Source organism: Tachypleus tridentatus, chromosome 13 (assembly GCF_004210375.1).
Source record: "Tachypleus tridentatus isolate NWPU-2018 chromosome 13, ASM421037v1, whole genome shotgun sequence".
Lineage (NCBI taxonomy): Eukaryota > Metazoa > Arthropoda > Merostomata > Xiphosura > Limulidae > Tachypleus > Tachypleus tridentatus.
The window spans coordinates 89,449,521-89,460,543 of NC_134837.1; the positions used below are offsets into that span (position 1 = coordinate 89,449,521).

Consider the following 11,023-nt stretch of genomic DNA (forward strand, 5'->3'; position numbering starts at 1 on the left):
GGATGGAAGTACTTATCACAACTAATCCAGAATGAATGCATAAACATGATAAGGACAAGGGAAGCAAAAAATCAACAGTGTTGTGAAGAATGAAAGGTATGGGATAAAGCAACCCAAAAGTGAGAAGACACTCAAGAGTAAGCTTCCATAAACTTTGCCTCAGGGATGATGGAAGAACAGCATCACTGAGATGGAGTTTGGGATAGGGGCATAGACCCTAGTGGTGCCAAAAATGCATGCAAGTGGTTTTTGGAAGGAAAAAAAGTAAAACAGTTTGCTGTAGTCCACTCCAACAAGTGAGATGGCCAACATGAGATGTGTAAGTCATCAACATGGAACCTGTTTGCAATATTACAAGAAAGTTGTGTAGTGATAGCACTGATTTTGATACTGAAAAGTGTGACACTCGAGGTACAGCTCTGAGGAACCCCAAGTTCCTGTAGAAAAGAATGAAACTGTGAAACCTACACAGACTTTGAATTGCCTATCTGGTAAAAAAAAATATAAACAGAAACAGAGAAATGGCCATACAACCCATACAAATGGAAGCTCCTCAAAATGTTGAACCTTCATGTAGTTGAACATAGCCTTCTCATATTGAAGAAAGAAACAAGATGTTTTCTCTTGAGCAAGGTTTCTCTGTTTTAAATTGAATCTGGTAGTCCTAGGAGGAGTGCTGTTGATGAAACTCACAATGAGTAGGCAAGAGGAGATTGTTTTATTCCTAGAAAATGCAGAACCTTCCCTGGGAGGTCCCCTTATCATGTACAGAAATACACTTTGAGGGGAAGATATAATCTAGCAAACATTATGGCTAAAAATACTGATAACAAAATGGGTACTCAACTATTAGACCAATATGTTCTAATAATTATGTTTTTGTTTTATAATAATGCAAATTCCTACTTAGACTAGTTTATTAAATTAGATAGTGTTAATTTATTGTTAGTTCTGGTTTCTGTAGATAGTTTTCTTTAATCAAAGTTCTTACTGTTCATACCAAGTCAAAAATATTCATTAAAAAGGTATTATAGCTGCTGCAAAATGGAAGTAGTGTAATGCATCTAAGTTGTCCTCATTGACAAACAAGACTGCACAATAAAAGCAATGAACTTAGTACCATCTTAGTACAATCCAAGAGTTGAAAATAAGCTAGTTTTATAGATACATTAGTTACTTTTATGCCAATTTTATGCAGGTAGCATTGCTTTAACATTCTTGTGATAAATGAAAACATGGCTGGATCTGTCAAAATGAAAATGTTCTACAGAAATTGGAACAACAACAACAAAAAAGATTAGCCTTGCATAGTGTAAGGCCATAAACTAGTAACAATCAAATGCCAACCACACTATCATTTCAACTCAAAAACTAAAATAATATGGTTTTATGAATACAATGCATTATAGCTTAGTGGTTTTCAATCTGTTATCCATAGAAAGGTTGTATAATTACAGAAGTGTTAGCACTGTGTACAGATCCCATTATAATTTGCTGAAATATGAAAAAGATAAATTTGTCTGCAAATATAAAATGGCTGAGAACCACTGTCTGTCTTAAGTCCAATGTTATTCACTCACAATTGTTGGGAATACATCCGTCTTTTCTCCCATGCTGATAATGGCCTTGTAGAAACATTTTTTTCAGATGAAGCTTGCAGGTGATTTCTTTCCATTGTTCTATTGCCTGTACAAAATATTACACACACACATTTACATATACAAAATTTAAAATATACATATATCACAAACACTATCAAACAATGCTGGACACTAACATTTATAGAAAACAACATTATAATGTAAATCAACAGTGATGTTTGTAATTTTTTGTTAACTTGTAGGGCTGGCTTAATTATTCAACAAGTGTTCAAACTTTCAAGCAACATGAAGTTTTAACTTTTGCGTGCTGTCCAAAATATCACTTTTCTTAAGGCTTGACTGTCTTCTTTTACTTGAAGACAGTCAATATTTTTGCCAAATACCACTGAGTATTTGGCAAATTATACTAAAAAACAAAGATACAGCTAAATGTGCATGTTAAAAATTTACATGTAATATGCTAACAAGCAAGTTTGCTTCTCCTATTATAATTTATAAATGTGAAAGAAATTTGTTTTATTTGTTCTTTTAATTAAGCACAAAGCTACACAATGGGCTATGCTGTGCCCATTATGGGTATTGAAACCCAGTTTCAAATGTAAGTCCACAGACATTCAGCTGTGCCAATGGAGAGCATAAAAGAAATGTAGTGTATACTAAAACTTACTGTTATAAGTCCATTTCTTTCACATATTTCTTTGTTTTCTATGAGTGAATCTTGAATAACTGGCCATATTATGACTGATATGCTATTAAATACAATCAATAAAGAAAGTTATATAAATTTTGACCTTGTCTTAATGTCACTTATCAAATCCTTGACTGATTTTTGTTTTGTTTTGCTTAAAAGATATGGTTAGATCCAAATAACATATTTTCAGTGTGAGTCCCACATTTACTTTAACTGTTTAAATCAGATGCATATGCAAGCTATTTTTATACCAAAACAATTATTTTTTGCCACTAAGTTCAGAAGCAAGCTCATTAAATTATAATATTCACACATACAAATCATATATATAAATAAATGATATGAACTAAACAAACAGACCAAAGTACTCAATCTATTAAAGTTCATTCATCAGGTCAAATCTTGAGTTACAATTGAGCGTCAGTTTTACAATATACCATTGAATTTAATTCATACAATTTTCTTTAGGAGTGTAGTGATGTCTGTTGTAAAATACAGTTGAGAAAACTGTTGCAGAAATGTTTAGATTCTGTAAAATGTGTATCTCATGCACAAACAAAAATTACAGATTATACATGTTAATTAATAAAACATACAAAAAACTACTTATAAATAGAAAACTTTGAGATATACCATTAATTTGAAACTAACCCAGCTAAGTTACTTTCAAATAAAACAATTTACTACAGTAATACTAATTAAGATTAGATGAATATCAAATTGTAATGTTAGGTTTACTGCCAATGTATTTTCTGTGGTTGTATTTTTTTGCTAATTTTCAACATTTGTTATAAATAGGTTTAAGTTTTCTACACACCAGAAACAAATTAAACACAGAACATTTATTTTACCTGCATCATTCTAAGCAGTTTCTAAAGAATGCAACAAAAAGATGTTAATAAATTAATTGATTTTTCTGTATTATCACCTTTTATGTTGTTTATTCTTAAACTCACATTCAATTGTCAATTATAAGAAACAAGAAAGGATCAGTACAGTTTTGTTTATTTGTTACATGTATGCAATAAACAAAAATTTCACACTATCATTGACAACAATAACCATGAATGACAATTGAGTATTCTCCCAAATAATACACAAAATAAACTGTGCTTGTTTTTTATAACAATTGTTGAGATACATTAGTAAGATTTTGTAAAATTTACCATTACTTATTTTTAACATTTTGTGAAATATTCAGCTATCTCATAATGTTCTTGTGATGTAAGCCCCTTATGACAACACCATTATTTCAAATGAGAAAAATCTTCAAAATACATCTACAATTACTATTTGTTGCACTTAAGCCCTCACAACCAATGTCAATCAGGTGGTAAAGGTTTAAAGAAAATAAAAAGTTAAAATGAATTCAAAGAAGCAGTTATTCTGGCTCTGGTAATATTACCATTCTTTATAGTTGTATATGATTCACTAGAGATTAATAGAATGTACTTTGTTTTTTCATTGTGCTCAAAACCCCAAAATTTGCTAATCTGGCTATGATAATATCTTTATTCACAATTTTGTGTACTTCTCTATACAAACTAATATCATCATTATAAAATTGTCTTTGAATCCTAAATTGAAGCTACCCTGTTAATTTTACTTTTATTTACATTTTCATGTAATATACTACAGAAATTAATTGAATATTGTTTTTTGTGCTTCTTTGCAGTTTTGATTGAGACCAATATTAATGACAGTAGTCACAGAACAAAGTAATTAAAAAAAACTATAATCCAAAGGTAGACCTTTCAAAAGTACTTAGGTTATATGGTATTTAATTTTTGTCTAATTGATTTTTTTGAGCCTGTATGTTTTCCCAAAATAATAAATCACAAATTAAATAAGAATTGTACAAGTTTCTTTTGAGAAACAAAACACCTTTCAAATTATAGTTATTAAGTAAAATGCTATAATTTAGCATTATATAATTTACATAAATCCACCAAAAGTGCTTTTAAAAAAAAAAAGTCAGATGGTTGTTGCCATATCATTTCAACAAGTCCTAGTCATACCTTCATGATGGTGCCAAATGGAAACACCATAACACTGAAAGGGCATTTGGGCCATTCAAAACAAACTTTTTATGTAATAATTAATGTTCAGCCCAATCCTTATATTAAAACAAAATATATAAACAATAATAAGTAATGGATATTATAATTTTAAGATTAGATTATTAAGCCAAGATAAGGGACATCTATCTGTGTAGGTTTGGACAAACTTTGTAAATGTTATATATTTAAAAATGGTTGGTATGAGTAGATAAGGCACTAATAGAGGAGCAAATTCTATTAGTGCCTTCTCTACCCATACCAGCCATTTTTAAATATATAATTTTCTCTACAAGTGGGTTTTCTCGTTATCACGGATTGTGTAAATAGTGCATAAAATTAAATTATACTGTTCAGTACTAATTAAATATTCAAATCTAAGTATTGGCCAACAAAATAATTTACACTAAATGTAAAAAAAAACAAACATTTCTAAGTGAATAGTATGGTACTGCTATTACTTCTATTAGTATTAGTTATAGCATTAGTGCTAATACAAATAGTAACAGATTTGAGAACTGTAATAAAAACTGTAAACAATTTTGTCAAGTAACAAAAGCCTAACGTTGAACTAAAAGTGAAGAGTAATATTAGGCCTAATCAAGCAATTATAAGCAGTAACACAAGTAAGCAAAGATAGAACAAGTTAAAAATATTAATAAAAGAATTATAAGTTGGATAGGTTATTTTGGCAGTTATGCCTTGTGAATATCTTATCAAACTTTAGTAGTCAAAATTTAAATTTCATTTTTTAGTGGATGTTAGTCTTAACAGCACTGTAATTTTTAACCCCATTACTATTACTATTATGTATTTGTATTGTAGGTGTCAGTGTTATTAATATTAGTACTAGTGCTGTTAGTAGTATATCTGCAACTTATACTACCAGTTACAGAAGTTTCACTTACGCTAGCTACAACTATCTACCGCTGGATGATTTAAAATTACAAACAAATTTTACCATAAACGTTTTTCAATTCCATAAAAATATAATGGGTGATTACCTAGATTATCAGTAATTCTTCGAAAACAGTTTGATCGTTTAGAAAAGTTTTTATTTTCCGAGATAACTGATCTTCCTCTATTTCGTGACGGTGCCATATCTTGTTGAATTTGAGTTTTGCACGCTCATTTCCTGAGCTGTGATTGGCTTAAAATATTCGTTCGCTATTATGATTGGTTATTCCGTGTTGATAAATATGGTACATTCACACACAAAACACAGTTGTTTAGATTTAGGCGGAAAGCTACAGACTGTGCGAACTGTGTTTTGCCACTGGGGGCTAGAAATATAAATAATTACAGCATAGGTCTTATACAAAAGCTGTGCTTTCAGATTTAAACGTTTTGAAAATTGTAGTCACACAAATACTTATCATTTAATACGTAAATAACACACCTAACTTCCAATTTATAAATAATTTAGTCATCATCAGGTAGATGGAGTCTTGAAATAATCTAAAAGACAACTGTTATACATTATTAATTGTATTTGTTCTGCAACCATAACAGCTACCTAGATTTTGCGATAAAGATGTAAATCGAAGAGATGATTAAAATACATAATTTATATAATTTGAATTAGCAGTGCTTTATATAAGTTATCAGCGGGTTTGTTTATGTCTAAGCATAAAGGTAAGGAAAGCAGGTGTGGATCCACTAGTTTCAGAAAAAGTGAGTTTTTATAAACCGGAATTTGTCGACCACTAGCCTGTCACATGTGAAACACTCTTTCGCTTAGTGAGAGTTCACGAAAACAAATAAACAAACAAGAGCTTATAAAATATTCGTATGTAAATCCTATTGTTTTTATTGCACATTTATTTTAGTAATCTGTAAAAGTTAATGGAGGCAGCGAATCAGTCCCTGACTTATCGCTGAGCCACATAGAAATATGTTGAAAAGCCGATTTTAAACTAAGTAGATCACTATAGATAAAATTTTTATTAAGAAAATTTAGCATAAGAAAACAATAAGTTAATATAAAAAAAATTATACTATGTTTGGTAATCGCAAAAATTAATAACTATTTACAAACTAAATTACACCATAGATATTATAATTATATTTTGATCAACATTTGTTACATAATAACAACATATATACAGCGAGTGTTAACTTTATCAATATCGATATAATAATTCTTCCTCACTGGTAGGAAACCATTACTAGGCGAAATATAGAGTGGTTGAGATGTAATTCATATCATCAGACTGCATGTACAACAAATATTCCATAAAAGATACCTAACCGTAGACATATCCTTGCACCTTAACTCAGTTGCATAGCATATCAAAGAGTGGATAGGAGTTCTGATGCTTTCTCAGCAAATACTACAAATGCCTCTCCCTAAATGTAACCCTGGTTGAGAAGACTGAAGAATCTGCAGTTCCACCTGATTGCTTAGTAAATAAAAAGTGTGAAGGGCAAGCTATGAATGCTACCAATATGGACCCACATACTGATGAAGTCTAGAATGAATTTGGCCATTGACCTAAGTGTGCAAAACTTAGGTTACATAAAAATTATTCATTGCTAATCACTCTACTTATACAAAGTTGGTTGGATGGTGATTGGAAAGTACCAAATATACATAAAATGTGATACCAAGTGTTTAATTGACACTAGAATTAACAGAACTCTGACTGACCTTGTAGTGTCAGACACTTCAAGTGAAGTCACCACCAAGTATAATCCATACAGACTTTATTCTGGTTAATAGTGGTTGACTAAACATGAGTAGAATGGCAGATCCCTGACGATGCTAGATAATTGCACATATATGTAGAAGGTCATTGTCTTGATTTTGGTATCTTAGATATGGATCTAGTGTAAATGTAAACATTAGGACCACGAATAGAAGACAGCACGAGTCGTAGTATTTCTAACAGCACAAATGGTGTTCTGTGGTGTACTACTAAATTTAGGGTAGTCTCACCACCAACTGTAATGGTGGATCTAAGGTATGAAATATATTGTTCCTTGTCCAGAAAGTAGACTGATTTGCTGAAACAGTACATGAAAGTACACACACACTCGCTGTGACAAGATTGTTTTAGTATAATTAATTAATCTGATAGTTTCTTCCATACTGAACTTGAAATAAGTTTTTAATAAGAAATAAAAGTCGTCTATTTAACTGAGTTTTTCATGTTTAGTTTCTACTGATTTTTAGTGTTATTAATAAGAAAGAGATATCATTTCTGGTTTCAGAATGGCATAATGATTTCTATTGGAAGTGGGCCAACAACAAGTATGATATGAAAAACAACAGTAAATACAAGTTTGGTGTATGAATTTAGTCCACAGACAACAGGATGCATTAAAAAAGAGAAACAAAGAATAACTGCATAAAACTTTAAGTAAAATAGCGAATGGTAATAATAACCTTGTCTAAAAGAAAGAAAACAAGACAATGAGTTTAAAATACAGAACCAATATTGAATCATTTTATAAGTTTAAATAATCAGACGTCAGAGAATAAGGGGTCCTAGTCTCAAGTATAAGTCATTTTCCGATATATAACTACATCTAGAATGACATCAATGCAAAACAAAACAATACCGTTAGAAATGTTTATTACTGTTCAGCAGGGACAAACAATCCTTGATCTAAAGGCCTTAAGAAACAATCATATTTAGTGTTATTGCCAAAGATTTCAATGTCTAATTGAATCAGACAAACGTTCATAAAGAATAAGGACAGTGATAATTGTTGGAGTCAGTATTATCCCAGTCTTGTTTTCCACAATCACTACGGATAAGCTAGTCATGTTAGGCAATTCTTACCTTTCAGGGAAAAACGAAAATTTAATTCTAATGTTGACTCCAACAATGATCACGATTGTCTTCACTTAAGGGATTAAGAGAAATCCTACTTGACCTGTTATGTTGTGAGCTCATAACATGAAATAAATGACAGAGTTTACAATCGAAGTCGGTTTTGCAACCAAACAGCACTCTTTGGTATTTAGTGAAACTAATATTAATAGTTCAGCATCTGGAATTGGGAGTTTGAACGATTTGAAAACATTTATGACATGCATACTGCGAATACAGCTAAGGGATAACTCGATCTTTTGTAAATATCTTAAAGTTTTTACATAATAAATTTGTCCAAAAATGCAACCACTCGGATCGGACTTTCAACAATAGTTGTTCAAAGTAAATCCAAAAGTTTTCTTCTTAATTTATACAGTAATATCAACGCCATGTTCTTTTTTTCCAAAAGAAAAAAATGAAATCTTGCCAACATAGCAGCAGCTGTTTCACATATATGAAAAATATAAGGAAAAATATCAACTAATAACTTTTCTACTTTCAAACTACTAGAACAATTGAAAACGTTCAGCTCAGGTTTATACTTATTTAGCTGTAAGAATTATTGAAAGAAAGCCTTTGGAACTTTCTCACTTTATTTATTAACGACAACTATTGTGGTATCAGTATCATCAACTGACACACTCAAAGACACGTGTAGGGATGAATACAATAATTGTTCAATTCGTAAAAGCATATCACTTTGTTTGTTTTTGAATTTCGCACAAGGCTACTCGAGGGCTATCTGTGCTAGCCGTCCATAATTTAGCAGTGTAAGACTAGAGGAAGGCAGCTAGTCATCACCACCTACCGCCAACTCTTGGGCTACTCTTTTACCAACGAATAGTGGGATTGACCGTCACATTATAACGCCCCCACGGCTGGGAGGGCGACCATGTTTTGCACGACAGGAATGCGAACCCGCGACCCTCAGATTACGAGTCGCACGCCTTAACACGCTTGGCCATGCCGGGCCATACAAAAGCATATCACTAATTAATACCATGCATAAAGTGGTATATGTTTTCAATATCGTTGTATAAAGAAACAACATGCAACTACAGCTTCTTGTGTCTATTTGTTTGTATTAAAACGGGTTTTATAAATGTTTGTATTTCAATAATAAATTAATGTCGTGGGGGCGTTATAATGTGATGGTCAATCCCACTATTCGTTGGTAAAAGAGTAGCCCAAGAGTTGGCGGTGGGTGGTGATGACTAGCTGCCTTCCCTCTAGTCTTACACTGCTAAATTAGGGACGGCTAGCGCAGATAGCTCTCGAGTAGCTTTGCGCGAAATTGAAAAAAACAAACATAAATTAATTGTAGGGGCTCTTAAAAAGGGTTTTAGCATGTTATTGTTTGGTTCGTCTGTTAGACCAATATAAAACGCATTTTAAATATATACATTTATGGATTCACGATCACGCTATTTAAAATGTTTATTCGATGTGTATAATCTTGATCTGGATGACATTTGACATAACTATGTTGGTGAGGAAAGACCTCAGGTTTAAAGTTTGTGTGGCTGAAACGTGACAATGTTTGGAAATACGTTTAAATCATAAGAATTATTTTAGCAATAAAATGTATTGTTTTATTTTCGCATATAGAAGTTATTTAAGATCATTATTATACCAAAAATAGACAATCATTTTATACTATTGTTAGGTTAAATAAAACGTTAATTTGTCATGTTTAATATCTCCCTTAAAAGCATGAAAAGTTTATGAACGTTCAAAGAGAATAGATCTACATTAGTATTTAACGTAGGCAGTAGATGGCGCTCACGTTATAAATGGGAGCTTTTTTTGTTGTTTTTTTAAGCGTAAAGTTGCATTACGCAATATCTGTGCTTTGTCCAATGTGGATATGAAAACCAGATGTTTAGAGTTATAACTTCTCAGATTTACTGCTGAACTAACGGAGGTCATTCAGAGTTCCAAAGATTCCGTTATTTATTGTTTGTTTGTTGTTGTTTTTTTATGTACAAAGCTACACAAAGGGCTATCTGCACTCTACCCACCACGGGTATCGAACACCGGTTTCTAGCACTATAAATCCGCAGACATACCACTGTGACACTGTGGGCTGTTATTTATGGAGTCATTAGTTTGACTAAAAATGAAAAACAAATCAGTTTTTAACGTGTATTTCAGATTTTGGTGTATAAAAACACTGAATTCCAGTTTTTATTACGTTTTTATTTAGACAGCCAAGTTTCCCTAAAATATCTTCATTTATTTTTGAAGTAACGAATAAAAAGTCAAATGTTATTAATTATGCCTTAGATAGCAACGTAACATAACATTATAATGTTATGTTCAATCACACTATTCGTTGGTAAAAGAATAGCCCAAGAGTTGGTGATGGGTGGTGATGAATAGCTGCCTTCCGTTTAGTATTTAACTGCTAAATTAGGGACGGCCAGCATAAATAGCCCTCGTGTAGCTTTGCGCGAAATTCAAACAATCTAAGAAACACACAAATGCATACGTATCATAAGTGCTTGTGACCTTTTCTCTATCGGCTAATTAGCAAATATTTTGATCAGGAAATGATAAAACAACTAAGAATTACACTACAATGTTAATCCCATTTAAAATTAACGTTTATTTTATACTCGAGCCACCAATAGCTCCTTTGAAGTTTATTTTCCACCGTGTTCCTTTTCAATGAATAGAATCGCCAGTCTTTATTAATCTATAGAAATTTTCTGTTTTTAAAATCATTTTTCGGCTTTGATAATAGCTATTTTGTGCTTACTGGGACAGTTAAACTTATCGTACAAGCTATGCACACGTCTGTAAAAACTTAATAGTAATGAACTGTTGTTGAAAGTTCGCAAGTGTGCCAAA

The 11,023-nt window shown here is 31.7% G+C and overlaps 1 protein-coding gene across 3 annotated transcripts in view; it reads right to left on the minus strand.

Annotated features, from left to right (window-relative positions):
* LOC143236869 (uncharacterized) overlaps positions 1–11,023 on the minus strand; it is a 44,880-nt gene that overhangs the window by 16,762 nt on the left and 17,095 nt on the right. For 2 of the 3 annotated variants that reach the window (XM_076475512.1, XM_076475513.1), the window contains one exon: positions 1,581–1,686. In XM_076475512.1, coding sequence (XP_076331627.1) covers positions 1,581–1,675 — 95 coding nt within the window. In that variant the 5' untranslated portion in view covers positions 1,676–1,686. Of the gene's footprint in view, positions 1–1,580; positions 1,687–5,353; positions 5,623–11,023 lie in introns of those variants that run through there. The other variant, XM_076475511.1, reaches the window with a different exon arrangement.